The sequence below is a fragment of the Takifugu flavidus genome, chromosome 15, assembly GCF_003711565.1.
Source record: "Takifugu flavidus isolate HTHZ2018 chromosome 15, ASM371156v2, whole genome shotgun sequence".
NCBI lineage: Eukaryota > Metazoa > Chordata > Actinopteri > Tetraodontiformes > Tetraodontidae > Takifugu > Takifugu flavidus.
In genome coordinates, this window is record NC_079534.1 from 5,836,230 (window position 1) to 5,857,943 (window position 21,714).

General features: G+C 50.0%; 2 protein-coding genes and 1 long non-coding RNA gene across 3 annotated transcripts; 1 reads left to right on the plus strand and 2 right to left on the minus strand.

The window, feature by feature from the left end:
* Positions 1 to 3,587: 3,587 nt before the first annotated feature.
* Positions 3,588 to 4,382, minus strand: LOC130539455 (uncharacterized). The gene is made up of 2 exons (XR_008954134.1): positions 3,864 to 4,382; positions 3,588 to 3,827 (listed from the first exon to the last, which is right to left on the minus strand). It is a non-coding gene; the product is annotated as an uncharacterized LOC130539455 (long non-coding RNA).
* A 146-nt stretch (positions 4,383 to 4,528) lies between these two features.
* On the plus strand, positions 4,529 to 8,701 carry map6d1 (MAP6 domain containing 1). The gene is made up of 3 exons (XM_057057795.1): positions 4,529 to 5,335; positions 5,753 to 6,038; positions 8,134 to 8,701. Exons 1-3 carry the CDS (start codon positions 4,833 to 4,835, stop codon positions 8,209 to 8,211), a joined length of 867 nt encoding a protein of 288 aa, XP_056913775.1. The 5' UTR covers positions 4,529 to 4,832; the 3' UTR covers positions 8,212 to 8,701.
* Positions 8,702 to 8,833: 132 nt separating this feature from the next.
* yeats2 (YEATS domain containing 2) lies at positions 8,834 to 21,048 on the minus strand. The gene is made up of 30 exons (XM_057057796.1): positions 20,885 to 21,048; positions 20,381 to 20,486; positions 20,155 to 20,252; positions 19,943 to 20,035; positions 19,640 to 19,867; positions 19,437 to 19,555; positions 19,156 to 19,317; positions 18,452 to 18,563; positions 18,325 to 18,369; positions 18,101 to 18,254; positions 17,784 to 18,026; positions 17,547 to 17,705; positions 16,755 to 16,846; positions 16,072 to 16,263; positions 15,768 to 15,996; positions 15,528 to 15,686; positions 14,860 to 14,987; positions 14,257 to 14,400; positions 14,005 to 14,187; positions 13,089 to 13,449; positions 12,876 to 13,010; positions 12,509 to 12,646; positions 12,214 to 12,352; positions 12,072 to 12,148; positions 11,881 to 11,960; positions 10,955 to 11,159; positions 10,381 to 10,616; positions 10,233 to 10,307; positions 10,009 to 10,082; positions 8,834 to 9,790 (listed from the first exon to the last, which is right to left on the minus strand). Exons 2-30 carry the CDS (start codon positions 20,478 to 20,480, stop codon positions 9,682 to 9,684), a joined length of 4,269 nt encoding a protein of 1,422 aa, XP_056913776.1. The 5' UTR covers positions 20,481 to 20,486; positions 20,885 to 21,048; the 3' UTR covers positions 8,834 to 9,681.
* Between the last annotated feature and the right edge of the window lie 666 nt (positions 21,049 to 21,714).

Genomic DNA, 21,714 nt, shown 5'->3' on the forward strand with positions numbered 1-21,714 from the left:
AGATGTGCATCTGTGTGTATCGACAGTACCGCTGCGCCTTTTTAACCGTGCAGGGAAAGAGATTTTTAGCTTTCCCTATCCTCCAGCTGGGTTTCTCTTGCGTGCGCAGAGGGATGAGGACACAACAGGATGGTGCGTTACATCTCAAGTACAAGTGAACCAAACAAAACATCCTTTAGAAAAGGTGCAGAGAAGCCGGCATCAAGTAGTTGTTGGGAGATGAGAGTTTGGTACAGTGTTTAGTGGAAAATGATGGTGGTCATTTGTGATTTTTGTTTGTTCATGCGAGTACTCAGAACTGCAGATTTAAAATTAGAGTTCCTTGAATGTTCAGATAAAATGAAAAAACCTCCCTGTTCCAGAGGAATAATATAGTATTCATTTGAAACACCGAAACAAAGATGGAATTAAGAACGTGTCCGCACGTCCTCCAACTCATAGGTAGCCCAGTTAACGATGCTAACAGAGGCATTTATAGTGTTGCTGTAATCAAGGCATTCGGTTATACATAGCAAGACAACAGCTGAGCAACTGTGTCGCCAGTAAATGCCGCTAGCTGAAGGAGCTCACGTAATAACGTGACAATGACTTCAGTACATGAGCTGAAAGAGGCAGGACAAGGCAGGACACTTGGGCAGGGGAAGCTCTAACACCAGATCTGCTAATTAGACTGATTAACTGTTAATGGGGGCCTGCGACAAGCTAATAACTTCACCAAGTATTCAGATAAAGTCATTAAACCTGAGATGTATCGCAACATTCGAAGCAGAGTATCACACATAATCAAATCTGAGATTTTACTCATGCCTCAGAAAACATATATGCACACACGCTCCCAGGATACCTCACGTACATCTGACGGAGATGGCAAAGCCATTACATCATCGGCCCTGGCCTGGGGGAGACGACGCATGAGCATCGACTACTGGGAGATGTGGGACCATTACATCACTGGCAGTCATAAAAGTAGGAGCCATAGTTGTACATGAGACATGGAGGGGACTGTGAGTGAGCTGGATCATCGCTGCGTTCACACACACTCACTCTCTCACACACACACACACTCACACAGAGAGAGAAAGAGAGAGAGAGAGAGAGAGACTCTGACACTAACCATAACAACTCAATGCTTAAACCTTTCCTAAACTAAATTCAAACCCTAAAACCAAGTCTGGACCTGGCCGTTTGAAGTTGTGAGGAACGGCAAAAATGTCCTCACTTTGCTAGTAAAATGTGTCTTCTGGTCCTCTCTCTGTAGCATGTGCAAGAACACACACACACACACACACACACACACACACACACACACACTGGCAGGTCAGGTGGAGAATCAGGAGCTGCTTGACGCAATGCTGTGACACACACTACCTCAGGCCTGCTGGTTACCATGTCACCAGCACAGCCAGTTAGGACCAGGGCTGGGACTGGGGGGGTGCCAGAACCAGAGATCGATTACAACAGATTGAGATTTTTTGAGCACAAGACATGTTTCAAGCATCTAGCTCTCCTCCCTTACCTTGCTCCCCTTCCCTCAGGCCTGCTGTGATGATCTCAGTAGGAATGATGTCCATCTGCAGTGGGTGAATGGCCCAAACCCGACTGTTTCTTTACCTCACTTCGAGCCGTTTTACCTTTATTTGCTCATCACCCACACGAGCGCTATAATAATAATACCTCCAGGCCTTTATTTGATAACCTCCTTCATGTTCTTTCTTCCATCAAAGGAATGGCCTGGCCCCCACAGACCTGACATATGAAGGGCCAATCATGGAGATAAGTTAAGGGTTTAATACTCAAGGTCTCCACAACATGTGAGGCTTTCTGGCTCTATTACCTCCACAGCTGTGTGATTCTGAGAAAGATATCAGAGAGAGAGGACGGTGGGGGGGGGGGGAGGGAAGAGAGAGAGCCCTCAGGCGACTCTCCCTGGGGTTCACTGTACATCATCTTGCAACAAATTCCTCCCTTTTCTCAGTCTCTTCTGTAGGACAGCAATGACGCACAATACTAAAAAAAAAGGTGTCTGCATAGAGATGCTTATAATCAAGCACCCTGGATCATTTTTTCTTAAGAATTAAAAAGAAAACCAGCACTGACCACCAACGTACTCCTCCATCTCTCACCGAGAGACAGGCCATGTTCAAATGGATAATAGAACCAACCCCCCCTCCACCACCACCACACGCACACACCCCTTTGCAAACACAAGCCCCCATGATTCCCTGACACAACTTTACAAGATCCCCGTCCAGCATGCATCAACACCAGTGAATGTGCGCGAAAGGCACGCTCCAGCAAAGCACGGACCGACACAGCCCCCGCACGTTGGTGTGCGAGTACAACAGTCAGAAAACAGGAACAACTATCATTTCACAGCCTTTAATATACAGAACGCATTCTTTCCTGTCAGAAGAGGCTCCATCTATGTGTAGTTCCTCTTCTTCACACAACGACTTTGGCACCAGAGTGATGTGAGCTGTGTGTCAGGTTTTGGCCATTAAAACAGGACTGGACATTTGTTGGGAAACAGCGCCATCTCGTGGACATTTCTTGAAACAGACTCGCTGCAGCGATACTTGATTCAATGTTTAATCAAAAGTTTAAACACGCCAAAAACGCACGTATGCGCAAGAAAGTCAACACAAACTAATGGGTGAAACGCAGGGATGGCTACAGAATGCAACCATGACAACCATTGCGGTGTACTGACTGTATATGCAACGTCAGCTTATTGAAGACAAAAAATCTTGATGACAAAATCTAAATAAGAGGCAGACAGGAAATCTACTAACTTCAGCTAAGGAAAACATAATTTACAGGAATTTCCTGAAATATGGGGGGTAAATAAGAACTAACAAATATCATGTTTTGTTATGCATAAAATTAAGCAGACAACAACAGTGACTACTACTACCTGATAAAACTACTATCCAAGGATAGCGTCTTCTTTCTTAACTTTATTAACCAGGAGATGCTGGAATTTGGAGAAGCAGCCTAACCAGTCGTAGGTGTGCCCTGTCTCGCATCTTTCATCCCGGTGGTCGACAACTTTGCGCCTGCAATTGTCATCGGGAAGATAGTCCATAATTCCCGAGAACATGTAAATAATTGCTTTTATACAGTGTAAGGGAGTGTCAGTAAGTAAGGAACACCGGAAGATGGCAGTAATGCAACCCAGCCGCCGTTTTTTACCAAAGACGAAGAAGTAGCAGTAGTGGTAGTAGAAGAAGAAGAGCATCGCTGACGTGAGAGCGCCCCCTAGCAGCCGGAGTTGACTCTGCTGACCGACCTGTCATGTCACTATAAATTATATAATGACAGGCTAACACGACTGCGTCCACATAATTTAATCTTTTTGTTAGGTTACAGCCACGTTGTTTTACCCAAATGCACATTTCTCTTGGTGATTGTTCAGTCTTGGGTTACGATTAAGGTGTAATCCCCAAAAACGTGTACCCACAACTTCGCCACTAACCAAACACTGAAGCGCAGTTAAGTTGAATGCAAAGTTAAAGTTCTATCCATTTCGGACAAACCCATTTACATTGGCACATGGCTGTTTGTGTAGCACAACACAATACACTAAATATTTTTGCCACATTAAGTTTAATTTGATGATATCACAGACTATAATATAAGTGATGGTAAACAATCATGCGTGTGATGGTTCTGTTATTATAGCGACAGTATAGCAGAGACAAAAGCATCAGGAACAGGGGGGCTGCAAAGGAAAACACGTAAAAAAGAGGGGGGGTAAAAAAAATAATGTATGCAAAATTAAAAGGCGCTTTAAAGTAGTTTAAATTTTCTGACAGCTTGAAAACAAACTGCCAACATTAAAAGTATGCACGCCTGGGGAAAACTGTAAAGAATTACACTTGTTGAAAACATCATTGTTATAGAATAACGTGGAAAATATTTCACTTATTTTTATTTAATGAGAAAATATATAAACTCGCTTCGTGGTGGTGTAATGTCTTCTATTGTCCACCAGATGGCAGCATCCGATTGCAGGTCAATGCTCCCACCTGTTTGATCATCCGTCGGTCAGCATCTGCAACTACTGATTCCCAATCTGCCAGCCGTGCTCACGCACATGCGTGGTTTTGCACTTGGCCTCGTTCTTACGTAATGAATAAATAAGTAAATTAACAACCGAGTAATAGAATGCAACAATGTAAAGCGATCAAGCACATTTACTTAAGAATAGTGTTCCGAAGTCAATGTTTGAGGGGTTTACAATATAAAAAACCTGCACTGCTTCATTCTTACACTGAATATTCAGTAAATACCACCTTCATTTTTCTAGGTATTTATTATAATTATCCGTAACAGTAGCATTAGTATCGTGAATTTGTCGGGATTTCTTTGGTTTGAGTTCATGCAGAGGTTCCTGAGGTTGTGTTTCAACCAGCATCAGAACCCAATAAACGCTAAAAGCTTGAGGGGATATGGCTGGAGGATCTCTGCTTCTGGATCTCTCGCATGCGTCTGCCTGCAGCGTGGGGGGGGGGGGGGTCTTTCCCTCTGGTTTGGAGTCAGCTGCAGGATGATGTGCTTACAGATTCCTCTGCATCGTGGAGCCACTACCGCAGGTCACGTGACGGGCATATTGAGCGAGGGTCGTCGCCACACCGGCTCATCTCTGCTGGCGCTGCTCAGCCTGCTGACATGGACTCCGGGACGCGGCGCTTTCTCCCATCCTGGCAAGCGGCCGGAGCGTCGCGCGCTGCACGAATGTAGCCTCGGATCGCTCCCTGTTCTTTTTCTCTTCTTTTGTTGCTTTCTTCCTCCCCTCTCCTCTCTCCCACCAGTCACACCGCCTGCCTGGCATGGCTTGGCCGTGCATCAGCAGAGTGTGCTGCCTCGCTCGCTTCTGGAACCAGCTCGACAAGTCGGACCTGTCGGTCCCGCTCACCATCCAGAACTACTCGGAAATCGCCGATCAGGAGGTCCGGTCCGTCACCAAGCAGGTTCCCACGCTCGACGCGGACCTGCGTGGCTCCCCACGGGCGCAGATAGATGGCCCGGGCACCCGGGGGTCTTCCAGGGCGCGTAAAGAGCCCAGTTACAAGCCCCGGGAGGACTACCATCCTCCAGAAGTGCCTTTTCCAAGCGTCACCCAGTACAAGCAGGATTTCAAACCTTGGCCCATCCCCAGGAAGGAGAATTTCCCCTGGATTAGTAACGGGGGCGGCGGCAGGGCGGACGGTGCTCCTGACAGCGCGCAGAGCGGCTCCCAGAGCCGGGCACAGGCCGGCGAGGAGCGGGCCAGGCTGGGGCAAAGGTGGGGGGGGCAGGAGGTGGTGGAGGAGAGGAGAACCAGCTCCTACAGGTGAGGAAGACGCACGCACGCACTAATTGGTTCCCCTGGTTTAATCAGGGGGGGAAAAGATGCGTTTTAGTAACAGTTCATCAACTTTAATGGTCGAGCCAGAAAAGCCTGCAGTGAGAGAGGGGCCATCAATAATTCCCTCACATATCGGATTAAAGCTCCGGCAGACTGAATGATTTTCATTGATGCAGATTTAATTTTAGATGGACGAGCATCTGAAGTGTGCTTATATAAGTGTAAAATACCACAAAATAGTGGAAGCAATGACAAAAATGTTGCAGCTTAATTGATTTGAAATCAAGTCACGCAAATTAAAATAGCCCACAAAGACATCTTTTTAGTCTTTCAGTATTTGGCTGCTGAATTTGTGATGGTGAGGCCATCTGTAACAAACACCTCTGTAACCTCTGACCCCAGACAAGAGTACAGGCCGTGGACGGGGGTGAGACCGGCCAAAAGCACGAGGAGAAACCCCCCAGGTCAGTATTCCAGCCCAGGGACACAGGCCAGCCGCGCCCCACGTGAGACCAGCTACCAGGCCGCCTACAGCGGCGAGGCCCAAAGACCCGTGGCGCTCCACGAGGGGGAGAACGCCATCCCGACTGCCAGCGACAACATCCAGCCCATCCCAGCTGAGGCCCTGCAGGCCTCGCTGAGCTCCTCGGGCCCCCAGCTGAGCGTGGGAGGAAGCACCAAAGGAGAGGTGAGCACGTTCATCCAGCTGTCAGCTGAAAGTGACCCAAAAGAGGCCGAGCAGCGTTAGCTAACACTGCCGCTGCTCTCATTACTCTGGCCTGGATAGAGCCGGCGCCAAAGTTCAGCTTTAGTCTCTAAACAACCTTAATTGCACTAAAGATGCGACCGAGCCGTTAAATACACGTGGCCCCCAAAGCCACGACGGCGCAGGAATGGTCCGAACATCCACACTCTTGCACGGTTTGTCCCAGATTTTGATGCTGAACCTAATAGGTGGGGGTAAAGCACCTAAATCAGATTTAAACCCTGACCAGGGCAGAACAAGGCGAGGGGATTTGCCCAGGAAGCTTTAACTGCATCGGCAGAAGCAGGTTGTGTTTGGCTGGATAAACCAGGCGGGCGGGTGGGCTCTTGCCCCCCCTTCCTTCCCCGCTCGGAGGCTCAGGTCAGCTGTTGCGTGACAGTGAGTGAGGCGGATTTTGGGAATCTCCAGAGGTTTAGTGCCATCCCACTTCCCCGCCTGAACCTCTGGGTGCCATCTGCCAGCGCCGGTCGCCGCGCCGGCTTGTTCTGACGCACACTTGCGTCTTTGTTCTCGTCATCGTAGAAATAAAAATGGGTGAGGAGGAGAAATGACAGAAACGAGCCAGAATAGTTCTGAGCCGCCGTCCCGTGTGACCACAATGGAGGTCAAAGTGAGCCGTGTCATCAGCAGGACAGCCTATTAATAATACTGTCCCAGTTGGACCGAGACTTCACAGCTTATTAACACTGAGTGTTTGTGTGTGTGCATGTGTGTGTGTGTGGAACCCATGAAATGTTCTGACACACACTTGTGCTACAGTGCAACACCAACCAACCTGGCTGCAGATCAAGTTGATTTTAAATAATCTGCCCCGCTCACCACTTTCCAGCTCAGTATTGACTCAGCAACCCCCCCCCCCCCCCTCCCGAGAGGTCTAAATGTGCATCCCACATCCCTCTCCAGTGCTCGCCACCATTTGGATGGCACAGAACAGGACCGGACCATTAGAAGATTGAAACCGAATTAAGCTGCTAAAAAATCCGAATCAATCCGCGCTTAACGACCCGTCACCAGGTCAGCCGTGAAATTCTCCATCAGTCTGTCAGATTATGTGACGGAGGACAGAGTGTGTCAGCAAAAACACACCTCCGTGTGTGTGTGTGTGTGTGTGTGTGTGTGTGTGTGTGTGTGTGTGTGTGCAAACAAACTCACGCGGAGGAAATCTGTTAAATCCCAAATGTGTTTTGGGGATAATCGAGACAAAACTGCTGAATGTGGAGGGAAAAAACGCAGCAGATAAATGCTGATTTCAGTCGGCTGTGAGGCTGTTTTTTTTTTCTTGCAGGACTTTATTTCCGGGCCTTTTGCCTTCGAACAGAACCGTAAACCTGCCAACGCTGAAAATAGAGGCAGGCAGCTTAAACGGGCTCTGATTGCTCAGCAGCTCAACGCTCCAGAAGCAGAAATAACCGCGTACACCAAACCAAAAGCAAGAATTTCCAGGTCTATTAAGGATCTCGTGATGTAACAAAAACTGGTGGTGTCAGTTCCCATTTGATCCCGTCTTTTCTTTCTCCATTTTTACGTGTCTTCCTGACTTTTCTTTGATCCTTCCATTGCCTCCTTTATTCCTGACTTCTTTCTCCCGCCCCTTCCTTCACTTGGACCCCTTCCCTTTTCCCACGCTGCCTGGGACAACAGGGGCCCCCGCCGAGTTGGCAGGACGGGGGAGGAGGGGGGGGGTGTTATTTCACGGTCCGTTGGCGTGATGTTGGCACCGGTGGGATTGAAGAGCAGCAGACCAGGCAGACACACATCACTCACCTCAAAACCACTTCAGACTCTGTAGGTAGAAAAAAAGGATCCAAATGTTCAGTCGGGGGCTCCGGGATACAGAAATGTGTCCTGAGTTTTCGTTACTTCGCCACCAGATTCCTCCCTGACCCGCGCTGACGGCCCATCCCGACCAGTCTGCTCTCATTCCAATGAGCTGGGGGGGGGTGAGGGGGGGTTGTGTGCCACAGCTGCCACCTCTGGTTCCGTCTCTGACCCGACTCCTCTCGCTCTCTCGACTCAGGAACACCTGGTGAGGACCAAGCTCCCCCCGAACCCCTCCGCCGTCTTTCAGAGCGGCCCGAGGGTCCTCGACATCTGACAGCACCCCCCCGCGGTGGCGCGGGGTGGGGGGGGAGGGGGGGATGCTTTGGAAACACAAGAATCTATGCAAGATACCGGATGGTTGTGAAGCCCGTGGAGCCGGAGGCAGCCGGGGACGTCCCCTACACCCTCCCACCCCCTCCTCCTCCGCCCGCGTTGCCATGGAAACCGAAAAAATGCATGTGAGAAAATAGTTTTTGACGTTTGTAGACGCACAAGAATCCGGCTGCTCCGTTCACTGCACATTCTGTTGAGCCTGAGAACAAATGATGCCGAGTCCAGTTAGGAGTAACCCCCCCCCCCTCCCCCACAACCCCCCTTGGTGTTGCTAGAAATCTGCTCGTAAATGTTATTTATTTCCGTTGTGGTTCCGTTTTGCCGATTTGAAAAGGAACAGCTGGATGGAAGCTTTTGTAAATTGATTGTTAATGAAGTGTGGAGTCAATAATGTCAAGTGGAACTCAAATAAAACAATATTAGCTTCTTAATTTTTCGTCAATGTGTTTCCTTTCATCCAAGTAATAATTGGAAAAATGGAAAAATATCACATAATGATCACTCAAGGTAACCAGAACATCGACCTACACGGTTATCTTAGCGAAAGAGACCAACCAAACAGATGATTTTTCTCTGTTTATTACAAGAATATTTGTGATATTTTGGCTTTACACTAAAACATGAAAATGTTTGGGTCGTCTACATTTGGTTATTTCGACATCTCCATGTCACGCTCAGGAATGGCCAGTGGGTCAATCATCAGCGTCACGCGCAGCTCAACGGGAAACTGGATCACCAACAATTCAACATCCAACACACTCTCACACACACACACACACACACGCATTCGCTTCAACATCGTGATAGAATCCACACACAACCCTGCTCAACTGTTTGGTCATTGATTTACATTACAAAAAAAAAAAAAAAAAACAGGAAATGGAAAGGCCAATCAGATCAGCCGATTAGTTTTTTCCCCTCTGCAACACTGTAAAGGAAAACATGGACGATGACGACGACAATAACGCAGCTAATGAAACCTAACGAGTGAAGAATGGCTCATAATCACCTCTGCTTAGCAACAGGGCAAAGGATTTCTTAATCGCCTTAGACACCGGTGTTAACGGCTGACCCGCCCAACACTGATTCCAAAACTCCAACCTTTATTAGTGCCTCTGGCTTGTAAACCACCTCTGAAACAGACAGCTGGTGTCTGATGTGACCACTCGGGCTCGCTCCCCCCCCAGCGACCGGGCGGGTGTGCGACACTTCGTCGTTAGAATATTTTAATGAGGTAAGGAGGACTCAGAGTCCCGCGGTGCCACTTATGTTGACACATTGAGCCCAGATCGGTTCAGCAGTGTTGGACACATTTGATGCTCGGCAGACGGAGCCACGCTGTCGCGCCGCCAGGACCGGTTCGGACGGCCCGCGTGGGCCTGTTGCCAGGTAACGTCAGCGTCGTGATGCGTCAGTTGTCCTTAAGCAGCGAGCCCATGTGAGCGTTGGTGAGGAAGTCGCAGGTGGGGACGCTGCTGATGGCCTGATGGATGTTCAAGGCCGTGATCTCTCTGGGAGCTCTGCAATAAAAGTTCAGCCTTTGTTGCTTTCGGAATATTCCCGACAGCTTTACAGTCATCTCTGAGCTACAAAGTACAGTATTTTGGCTGGGAAATCAGTATTCTAATAATACAAATCTAATGAGCAACCATCAGTTGTGCTACTTTAATGGAAAACTGTAAACTGGAGCACAAAGCAGACTGGATGCAACAGAGATGAAAAAAGGCCACCGACTGACCTGTTCTGGGGGGATTTGGCATAAGCCCCAGCTAGAGCTTCTCTCAGGATGTCACTGGCAAATTGTTCGGTAGCCTAGACACACGCAGACACACACATATTTTAGTTAGAAACAACGTTGTTATGGCAGTGAAAGCAGCAACACTGGTTCACACTTGCAGACTAAACATTCCTCCTCATTGGTGAGGTAACGGTGAGCTGGTGTGATCTGTGTGTCTGACCGACCTTCAGGATCATCTCTTCCACGACTGGAGCAAAGACGTTTTTCTCCACCTCTAGAGGCTGGAAGTTAACCCCGATCTGAAAGAGGCGAGACGTCACTCAGTGGGGGGTGACCTTTATTTGCCCTTCTATGACCCCGGAAGCTGCTGACCTGCTGAGCCGCTTCGCTCACAAACTGAGCGGAGACGCTGGGGCCCAGGAAGAACTTGGGCTCCATGTCGGCCTCCTGCTCCTCCTCCTTGACCTTCAGCGTTTGGCAGGGGGGAGTCACGGTGATGACGTCGACGATCTCGTCGTGCATCTCCTCCGGTTCGGTCTTGAGCAGCGCCTGCATCTGCTCCAGCCGCACCAGCAGCTCCTCGCAGCTGCTGAGGGTCGTCGGGCACTCTGGGGGCAGATTCGCGCACGTTTGACAGAACGGTTCGCAGCAAGAGCGTCGCTATTTCACGCAGTGTTGTAAAAAAGAGACAACGGCCGAGAGAAACGGGACGAAATCCGGCTTGTTCGATGGAAAAGAACATTTAAGGAAGAAAGCCTGAGGCTGCACACTGCACTGAAACAAATTACTGGACCAACGGCAGGACAATTACACCCACACACGCCGTCCTTACAGGAAAATATTGATCCACACTTTAGGCTGCTGAAAAAGAGCCGGCGGTGAAACGACCACTGATCAGCTCGTTCCGGTGTCGGGCCTCTGCGCCGCGGCTAACATGCTAACTCACCGGGCTCGCTGTCAATCTGCGTGAGGATGTCCTCGATGGACTCGTCGTCGTTCCTGCGCTGGGGCTCGAGGTCAGGCAGCGTGTAGCCCCTCTGGCGGCACCACTGAACCACCTCCCTGGTCTTTGGGGGGGTGAGGGCCTGCAGGCGAGGCGAGCGGTCCAAGACGTCCTGGATGGCGCGTTTTACCGCCACTGCTCGCTGAAGCTGAACAAACACGGACATGTTGTTTTTAAGAAACTGTACATTATCCAACAACACTTGTTTGTCTGTCTGTTATAATTCTGACCACTGATCAGCCATGATTGCAGTAAATTACTGGCTTGTAGCTTACAAACACCCAAATGTGAGCAGAACAGAGCAGCTACTGCCTGGGCAGCTGTAGAGAGGCTACTGATGGAAGGATAAAAAAAAGCAGGCAGAGATCAGAGCAGATAGATAGCGAGACATGAGCTAAGCAGAATGTCTGCGGAGTCAGCGCCCCAGCCAAGAACAGCGTGACATAGTAGAGGGCCAAAACAGCAAACAATGCAAATGATCACATGACAGGTGGAGGGTATCTGGAAGGAAAGCAGGAAGAAAGGAAGAAAGATGCTCCTTAACATCGATTAATCCCCAGTTCTTATGATTATCGAGCCTCTAAAAAGCCCAAAAAATAACAGAAAATCCTTCAGCACAGATATATCAAACCGTTTGTTTCCCAGCATCCTTAAGGCCAAACTTTTCCACGCAGGGAACGTGGAAGCAAAGCTCATTCGGTGCTCATTTTTCCAGAAAACATGCTAATGCGCCCCGATCACTCATGTTTTTGCTGACAAATCAACATTACAGTCAAGACAACGCACAGTTTCACTCATCTTTCAGCATAATAAAGCACAAGTTTCACCCTTTACTACACAAACATGCACAATCCCCCACTAACAGCTACCTCTGATGCGCGCCGTTTGCCGATAGTCCAAGAATAATACTGTTCTGTTGACGAGGCGCAGAACGGATGAGAGTCTTCGGCTGAAAGAAAAGAATTCCAGAGCTTAGCAGCAGCTTCCGTATGGGCTCGCAGTCTGTTTACGCGTATAATGCTAGTTTTTATGGAACAAAATGGAAACTGTGCTCGCTCACTCTTTTCTGGCACGATCAGAGGGAATTTCTTCACCACGGCCGTCAGCAGCTGCATCATGGTTTCGATGTGCTCGGTGCTGAGAGTCACAGGGGGGGCAGGGTCAGCCGGTGGAATCCACAGTAACAATCAATCTGGACTTACTTAATGAGGTCCTGTGCTGGATTTTCTGCCCCTTGTTCCTGCTTGACTGTTGTGGCTGCGGGAGCAACGTGGGCAGGAGCGGGGCCGGGAGGGCCCGCGGGACCAGGTCCAGCTGTGCCGACACCTGGCTCTGTCTTCACTGTGGTGGTAGAGGGACACAGCAGAGGCGTCACCTTTATGAATTTACCTTTGATTTTAGGCTTTTCCTTTAAGTTGTGTATTTGATATCGATGGACACTAGTGGACAATGCTGGCTGGGGGCTGAACGGGGGGACTGGGGATGGATCCCTCTCACCTTGTGCCAGAGGCAGGGCAAGGGAGGGGGACGCCTGGCAGGCAGGACTTGTGGCGGCTCCAGCTCCAGCTGCTCCGGGGGTGGAGGAGGAGGAGGAGGAGGAGGAGGCAGTACTGGAGACTGGGCCTTTAGACACAACTACACACACAAAATGGATCGATGGCCCGTTAGCTTTACAATGCAGAAGGAGAGGAGGCCTGACAGAGGGCAGAGAATCTATAATCTGAGCAGTAAAATAAACTACAACATTTTTAAAGCTTCCAAAACACGAGTACAAGTTCGAACCTCAAAATCTGCAGAAATCTGTGAGGGATGGAAGAAAGCAGAGCCAGACGAGGGCTTTCATGTGTCCAGTGCTCAAACCTACCTTTCCCTACTGGCATCAGTATGGTCTGCAGCCCCCCAGAGCCACTACCAACCCCCAGTTGTTTTAGCTGGTTAGCAGGGATGGTTAAGACTGTCTGCTGGGAGCTGGAACCCCCTGAGTGGATCTTCAGCATGCCTGCTGACCAAACACAGGACGTTCTTCATGAGGCAGAAGCCGACACAGATGACGGGAAACACGGGGGCCTGTGCGTACCTGACAGAGTCGTTCCCGTCTTGCCCCCTCCTGCCGCTAATGAAGCTGTGGTGACCAATGACGTACCGCTGCCTTTAGGCACGCTAACCAGAGTGCTCGCCCCCGCGCCCTTGGACATGCTGACGACGGGCATGTTGGTGACGCCTTTGACGACTGTTCCTGCAGCTCCGGCCGTGCCCGCCGCTCCTTTAGCTGTAGCGGCGGAGCTAGCGGTGCCTTTGACCAAAGTAGCCACAGCCGCCTTGGAGAGAGCGCCTCCCAGTGCGGCGCTGGCACTTTTGGCGGCGTTGATGACGGCTGCCTGGTTGGCTGCCACCAACAGCGAGTGGTGCGGGGAGGCGGGCTTTCCGGCTTCAGCGGCCTGCTGGGAGACGCAGCTGTCAATCAAACTGAAAACAGGAAGAATCTTCTCTGGAGATGAAAATCAAAAAGAATCAGAGGCACAGCGGTTTCTGTTTACTGTCTTTGCTGCGTTCTTGTTTCTCCTGGAGGGAGATTTGGAGTACTTCCTCAAACCAGAGCAAGCTATGACATGTTGCCGTTTTAATATATTCTCTGATACATGCTGAATTTTCTAAGTTCTTGGCAGCAATTTTGTGCATTCGAAAATCTTTGCTCTCTGACTTGCCGTCCCACTGCGCAGTGATTGTTCACCGCATTAATCCCACTGTCACAAAAATGCTTCATCAACGGGGGATTTTCCACAATAAAAAAGCAACTCAAGTCAACAATAAAAAATAATCCTCAAATGACAAAACATTGCAAAGTGCAGATATTTCCAACATTATTAGTCACTCAAGATATCAGCAAACAACCAAACTTAAATAAATCCTTCAAGTCCGGATTCAAACGGAACAAACCGTTCTCCTGCAAACCATCTGTCAGTTAGCAGCTAATAAAAACCCCTGAAACTGGCCTGTTGTTGGGTAGCAGCGGCCGAGGCGGTGCTGACGGGGCCGGGGGTGGAGCTGGCAGCGGTGATGACTCCGCCTGTCATCCTCAATGTGGTCGTCCCGGGCTTGGACAAGTGTCCCGCCGCGGCCAGCGTTTTCACAGAGCCTTCAGACAGCTTCATCTGTGCACCCTGCGAACCCACCACCTGCGGGAAAGTTCACATGAGACGGTCGGACCACCAGACGGTTTGCCCTCGTTGGATATCGATACTAACCTGAGCCAAGATGGCTGCCTTCTGTCCAGCTGTCACCCGGATGGCCTGCTGGGTAACAGCCGTTGGGGATGATGCAGCGTGGCCGGCTGAAGAGGAAGCCTGCTTCCCTGAACCCTGCGCTGGCTGGCCGACCAAAAACGTTCCCTGGGTTAAAGGAAAAAAAGACAGCAGCTTTATTTAGTGTGTAGCCAGCAGCCGTCAACACTTTACAGCTTCATGGAAACAGCGTTTATGCTAGCAGAGAGAAAATGTTTGGCTCGTGTACAAACTATATCCAAGCGTCCTTGTAAGAGACTAATTCATCTTCTGGTTCTGTCTCACCATTCAAGTTTGATATTTCTCAGTTGATGAGACACTAAATGTGTCACAAATTCAGCAGAAACTAACGTGAACCGTGTTTTTTTTCATCACGCTGAGATTGAACATGTTTCACTCCAGTCCAGGTGGACGACTGGTGCATAATTTATAAAAATCCCTTTCAAGAATTTCTTCAGATTTCCTTTTAGCGTTGAGGCTTAAAAATAGATAGGAGACATTTCCCCCTATACATGAATATGCATGTCTCTGAGGATGGCTTTACGGTATGAAAGCATTTCTACCCACCTGTGGGGTCTGTTTGAGGATATAGGATGTGTAGGAGAGGTTGGAAGGCAGGCTGCTGGAAGAGGAAGATGAAGAGGATGTCTGAGAGCCCCCGGGGGCAGCTGACGAGCTACCCTGGGACTGCTGACCTGAATAACGCACAGCCACATACACATCAGCATCTGATAAACAGCCCCGTCTTTAGAGCCACTTAACACCTGTGAAATGTTTCAGGACGCTGCTAAAGCCCTTAAATCTATTTATCCAACAGTTACAGAGCAGCGAGAGGGACTCAAGCCCTTAACACACACTGACTAAACGGCAGAAATAAAGCTCATGACAAAGATTGAGTCACTGTCCAGAAGGTAGAACAGCAGCCACTGGATACCAGTTTAACCAAAGTTTGCACCAAGCCCAGAGTCACAACAGTCCTCATACATCTGTCTACAGCTGGAGGCACAGAGGAAAATGTCAGAGCGAAACTTATTTAACTTGGACGATAACCCTCGATATTGAGTCACGGATTCGTTCTTTTCGAAGGCCGCGTGCTCATACGGCCACGTGAGAGTTGTCAGACAAAACTGCCTGAGTAAAGCCTAAAAATATAGAAGCGAGCGCACAGAGAGGGTGGAACTAAAGAGGTTTATTCCCCAGAAATGTGTGATCTTATGCCGTGCGTCATTCCTCACTTGCACTGGAGGCTCGCAGGATGGCTCCCTGGGGGATGAGGAGCAGCTTGCCTTTCCCTGAAGGGTTCTTACTGTTGGTGGTCAGGTACAGCTTGGTGCCTGGAGGCAAATTGGCCAGATTCGCTAAGTTGTTAGCAGGCAGCTGTAGCGTAGCCATGACTAAAAGGGGGGAAAAAAAACAGAATTCATCACTTTCTTTTCAAATGCTACTTGAAATGAGGATTGGGTTTGACCTCTGACCTCCACTCTTGCCACTTGAACCACCGGCTGCCTTAGCGGTGGCCGGCTGACCGGAGAGTCCGCTGGCTCCGCTCACTATGGCTTTAGCGACCCCCTGAGCCAGAACCTGCTTCCCGCCCATCACCTTGGAGACGGACGGGCTGCCCTTTGCCACCAGAATCTGCCCGCTGCTGATGGCCACCTGTTTGACAGCGGACTGAAGCGTGGAGCTAACGGGAATGCCCAACATCTGAGAAAGAGACGAGCGCTGGGTTTAGCTCTGGGCCCACCAACGTCTCCGCTGCCCATCTGCAGAGGCACTGACCTTGCCCGTCGAGGTCGCCGCGGCGCCGCCGGCCTGTTTCTGGGCTGACACGGAGATCATGTGACCTCCCTTCACTGCGACAAACTGGTGGGACGCCGCGGCGCCGGGCTGCTGCTGGCTGGTTACTGTGGAAACCATCTGCTGCTGCTGCTGCTGTGGAGAAACTTCCCCAGGCTCCTGCTTGATAATCACCTGCACAAGATTTCAGCACAGACGAGGAGGAAGGTGACAGGTTGGAAACGCAGGAACCGTCAGATTCAGAAGGTCTCTGTTCTAAACGGAGCCCAATAAATCCACCTTATATTCAAGCTGCAGCCTCCTTCACAACATCATCATTTATTAACCGGTTATGTTAATATCCTGCATCTGTTCATCTGTAGTACAACTAACTACAGCACCTCACACCAAAACAGATACTACATAGGATTAATATTTCACTCTTCCTGGATAAAAATGCGCATATTAAAGTCGGACGATGTTCCGGGGGGGTTGTTTACACTGAAACCATGAAGCCTCCTCACACCTCCTGCTATCTGCAGCGATGTCCCATTTAAAGCTCACATCTGCTGAGAAAGCCTGGTTTACTATTAATACCCCCGTCGTTAAAGACGCCGCGGCACAGACGCTCCGGAATGAGCTCATCCCTCCGTTAAAAGAGCAGCATTTAGGTTTTATTGACTCACCTTCACTCCCGACGAGAGGAAAGTGCCCGTGTGCACTTTTGGGGCCGGGGAGCGGGTACCCTGGGCGGCGGGCTGTTTGGCAGAGGGACTTCCTGTGGGAGGATTTCACACACAAAAGCAGCAGTAAGACACGGAGGAGATGGATGGCACGCCGGGGGCGAAGGCCGCGCAGCGTGGGCGCTGCAGCCGAGCGTGAGTCAGGACACCCACGTCGAACAGCTCCACAACTCAACGCCTGACAGGAACGCAGGCTCGGCTGGAGAACCAGGTTCAGCTGTGTCAGAGGAAGCCCTTAAAGTGACTGAAGAGAGACCGGAGACCTGAGAGCCAAGCGAAGGAAGCACCAGAAACTTCCAGGCTGGAAACCAAACCTGATCTCTTTTATATGTGGCTGCAGACTATTATATCGAGTTGACAGGAAGTTAACAGGAAGAACTACAAAAAGTAATTCTAACTGGAAACTGAGTCTTGTTGTAGAATTTGAAAGTCGCGGTGACCTCAACGACCTTCCTGGCAGAGTAGCACATGTCATTTTCTCAAATGCCACAGCAGACCAGTCACCATGGCAACCTCCTTCCGCAAGCTCACGACACGTCAGATTGGAAGACAAAAGGCAGGAAAGCGGCGTGCACGAGGATAAAAGAGGACAAATGGACCAAAATAGAAGCCGCGGGGGTTATTTTCCATCAGGTGTGCAGCCAAAAGCCTCGCAGCCGTTTTTGATCCCGCGTGGGAGCCTCGGTCCACTTCCCGTGTCAAGCAAGGCGCTGGCGGCGGGCGGCGGAGGCGTACCTGCGGAGGCGGTGGACGAGGAAGCCATGCCGCCCGGCTTGTCCACGATGATGTAAGGGTTGTTGAGGACCGATGAAGAGCTCTGTTTGCTGTGGACGGGGGTGGAGGTGGCGGGCGTGCGAGGTAGAGGGGAGTGGCTCGGCGTGGAGATGGGAGACCCTGTTCGAGGGGGAAAAGGGGGAGCGTTTAAAACCCCGCTAACGACCAGCACAGCCTCACGCCAGCGCAGCTCCTCACCTGACACTATTTTGCAGCTCATGGTGATCGGCTGGAAGGATTTCCCGGGAGACTCGGCCGGGCTCGGCGCCTGACCCTGAGGGACGATCTTGCAGCTCGCCGTGATCGGCTGGAAGGCCGAGTTGCCGTGGGAACCCAGGGCGATCCTGTCGCCGGCCTTCGGTCGCGTCGGCGTGCGCTCGCAGGCGGCCGGGCCGGGCCTGCCGCCGTCCACCGGCCGGCCCGCCTCGACCTTAACGGACGCTGGGGGTGAGAGACGGGGATGAATCTATACTGCCCGGCTTTGCTCAGAGGGACGCTCCCGCCCCCGCCTGTACCTTTGTCGCCGCCGGCGACGTTGTGAGACGAGGAGTGTCCGGAACTCTGGGAGGCGTCCACGGGGCTGGCCGCTCTGGGCGTCAGTTTAGAGGAGGTGGTCAGCGGAATGTGGTCGTCCACGAGGGTGTCCCGGTGAAGCTCCACGTCCACCACCTGGGAGGACGGCGGGTCATCGTCATGGAAACGCCTCGGGCAGAGGAGCTTTCGTCATTTCAAAACTTACAGTTTCGGCTCCCAGCGTCTGCAGCCCAGTGTACGTCCTGTCCAGCTGTGGGACGCGGACAAACGCACACAAACGGTTATTGCAGTGTAATAACACTGTTATTACCAGCGGTTACAGTCGGTCTGACCTTCAGCTGATGGATGATGTCGATGCGTTTGTTTCGGGGGTCTTTGAAGTGGATCTGGATCCTGACGGGAAACTCGCCCCAACCGCGGCGCGTTAAATGAAACGGAGGCTCGCTGACAACACACACACACACACACAATCGAAACAGTCACACCAGCCTGCAGGTCGCTCAGAGGAGCCTCAACTCCCTCTGGAACGCACGTTTTAACTCCCACAACGCGCAAACGTCTGGCGTCACATGCCTGCTGGAACACTCCTCATCGGTGACCTCTTTGGGGAAAGCTTGGGAGGACTCAGCATAAGACCCGCTGAACTCTCTGATCATTTAATCAAAGCTGCTAGCAAACCTACGGCCTTCGAACCCCTGAAACGACCAACAATGACACCGTTTTCTGCACAGAACTGCACAAACGTGTTTCTCTGAGTACCTGTGAGTAATTTAGTTACTCCCTATTTACTCGCACCTAATGTGACTCTAACAGGCTGTTTTAACGGGAGGCTTCGGGGATTCCACGACAGCCTCTACCTCTGTCTCCTGACACTCAGATTTAGGGTTAATGAAGGGTGAATACACCCACCAGAGGGCGGCGGTCTGATATCAACGGGGCAGCACAGTTTCAGAGCTGGCTGGGATATTTGAGGAAGATGGTGTTTACAGATCCTGCTCATTGGGAGAGTTTGAGGGCGACGGTGCCCTTTACACACCTGACTTCCACCAGGTCGTTGGGTTTGTAGCTGGGATGCAGGAAAAACCAGACTTTCTTCACGAAGTGGTCGATGCTGGGCTCCTTCCTGGAGCCCCTGACGTACACCATCCACTTATGGGTCGACTGGTCGTTTTCCTCGCGCTTATCAGGGGGGATGTACCTGAGCGGTAGAGAGAGACCAAATAGAAGCGGCCAAATTTGAAATCTAATGGTTAAACATAAATCTGATATCAACACAGCGTTAAATTAGCGCTCGATAGCTTCAATGCTATCACATACTTGGACACGTTTCCCACCACGATTGTCTTCTTAGCATAGAGTCTGGAGGCCTCGGCTCCGGAGGTGTGATATGTCACTCTGGGCTCAGCTCCGAGAGAAGACGGCACGCCAAATGTGTCCTACAATGTCAGAATGTAACTTTGTTGCAAGGTCTGAAGAATTAAAGTTAAAAAAAATAAATCTACTCTGTTGTTTCAACTCACTCTGCCCGTGTTGCGTCCAGGCCTGCCCTCCTGCCTGCCGACGTCTTCTCTGGATACGCCGTCTTTCTCGACTTCGTCCCCCTGCTGCGAGAGGGATTCTGACTCCGACTGGCCCAGGGAGGGGGTCTCGGAGTCCTGGTTGAGGGGGGAAGAGGAACGGGATGGCGACTCCAGGAACCGTCGGATGGCCGGGTGGTTCAGAACAGCTGGGTCACTCTTGGAAGCGTGCTAGGACACAACGGACGGGGACGGTGGGTGATGTACAACAGCAACAGCTTACAGCGACGAGAGGGGAGGACTCACCTCTGGAACTTTTGGCATTCCAGCATTGGCGAAGTAATTAGCCACTATACAGGCTCTCAGCTTGTCCATCATCCTCCTGGCTTCATTCAGTCGCTGCAAAAGTATTCATCAAATGTTCAGATCCGTGAAATAAAAGTGTTTTTTCACCACTTTTATACTTGTTATGTTTACTTAAAAGGCAAAATGAAGCCAGTTGATTATCATCCACATACCTGGCTGATCACATCTATCTCATGCTCTTTGTTCTTCATCTCTAAGGAAAACTGCTCTCTTATGATGGTTTCAATCTTCCGTACTGTTGCCTCTCGGGCTGTAAAAACACCAGAGATATAAAATCTAAATCCACCAGCCTGAGAATCGCAGTTGGAACAGAGGTGTTTCATACATCATTACATGTGGTACAGGTGAATGGTCAGAGTTCAGAGCACACAACCTTACCATTATGTTCTTCCACCTTGTTTCTCTTGCTATTTTGAGCCAACAAGATGTCTTCATAGTCCGGATCATTGTCTTCTATTTTCCTTTTAATCCCGGACATGGTAGCCTGTTCATAAGCGTAAAATAACATAAGGCATTAACTGATTACATCCATGCTCCGATGATCAGTTGTCATAGCGCTTAGCATCAAGTTAGCCGATTAGCAGACCCAGCTAGCACATGCCTAAAAGCCAGGCAATGCTAATGCTGGTTAGCAGAGCGTATAGAGTTAAATTATCTACCCAATAGTTTGAAAAGAATACACAATGGAGGAGAATTAAGCCATAATTGCAAACGGCGCAGTATCGAATTCGGTCTCACGGCCACTTTAGTTGAGAGGTCTGGCTGTGAGTCCTGTAGTCATTTAGCAGCGAGAAGCTAGCGACCGCTAGCCTTGTTTGCTAATAGTTATCGGCGCCGCACGTTTGTAAATAGCGATTGTGTCTGTTAAAAATGCAGACTTACTGGAGTGCCCCGTTCTGCGGAGCAACGCTTCTTAGTGCTGCGTGGGTTTTACTTCATTCAGGGCACATGATTTGCCTCCCTGTGCTCATCTTGCACACTTTTGATTAGTAGATTTGTAAATGTCGAGGTTGACAAGAAGACTAGTGGAAAGTACGGCGTGCAAGTCCAAGTTACGACCACTAGGTGTCAGTAGTCGACCAAATTTGGAAGAAAATGAACTTATTGTTTTGTAGTTTTGTCTGATAAAAGAATATTTATTAACTTTTACTGTTAACGGCCATCATTTCTTTTTTGAACAAGAAATTGCCCTATTTTACTGAGATTTGGAGGTAAAAAAATGTGATTACCATTGTCTTATAGTTACATATATGCTGCCTTTTGCACACATGCATCATGAATGTGTTAATCCACATTACAGCTGGGAATTTTCAATCATCTTCAGATTTCCAGTCCATTCTAGAATGAATTCTTACACACTAATATGTACTTTAAGAGCTTTCCCACTGGCGGAATGGTTGTTAAATCTTAAATTGATAGAAATTAACGTGTCTGTCTTTAAGCACAGGTCATTTGATGAAAGTCACCTCGTGGTTCACCACACTCACACCCCATAATTTCCTAAAGATTGATTCCAGGGTTCGCGGTGGCTTATTTCAGGTGTCCGGCAACAGCAGGCCGTGGGACTGGCTTCTGATTACCAGCGATGCTTTCACTCCAGCACCGGTTGCTCAATCGAATGACAGAGAGATCTGGAGAGATTTCTGAAACCGAATCAGCTCTAATGAGGAGCAGATGTTAACGGCCTCACCCTACGTTTGCCCGTTTGCTCC

Excerpts from the sequence above, each read along its gene's own strand:
- map6d1 (XM_057057795.1), top strand. The coding sequence starts at position 4,833 with ATGGCTTGGCCGTGCATCAGCAGAGTGTGCTGCCTCGCTCGCTTCTGG. Across the intron at positions 5,336-5,752 it reads AGGAGAACCAGCTCCTACAG|ACAAGAGTACAGGCCGTGGA; the intron begins GTGAGGAAGACG and ends CTCTGACCCCAG. Across the intron at positions 6,039-8,133 it reads GAGGAAGCACCAAAGGAGAG|GAACACCTGGTGAGGACCAA; the intron begins GTGAGCACGTTC and ends CTCTCGACTCAG.
- yeats2 (XM_057057796.1), bottom strand. The coding sequence starts at position 20,480 with ATGTCCGGGATTAAAAGGAAAATAGAAGACAATGATCCGGACTATGAA. Across the intron at positions 16,264-16,754 it reads TCCTCTCGTCGGGAGTGAAG|GTGATTATCAAGCAGGAGCC; the intron begins GTGAGTCAATAA and ends AATCTTGTGCAG. Across the intron at positions 10,617-10,954 it reads GCAGATTGACAGCGAGCCCG|AGTGCCCGACGACCCTCAGC; the intron begins GTGAGTTAGCAT and ends ATCTGCCCCCAG.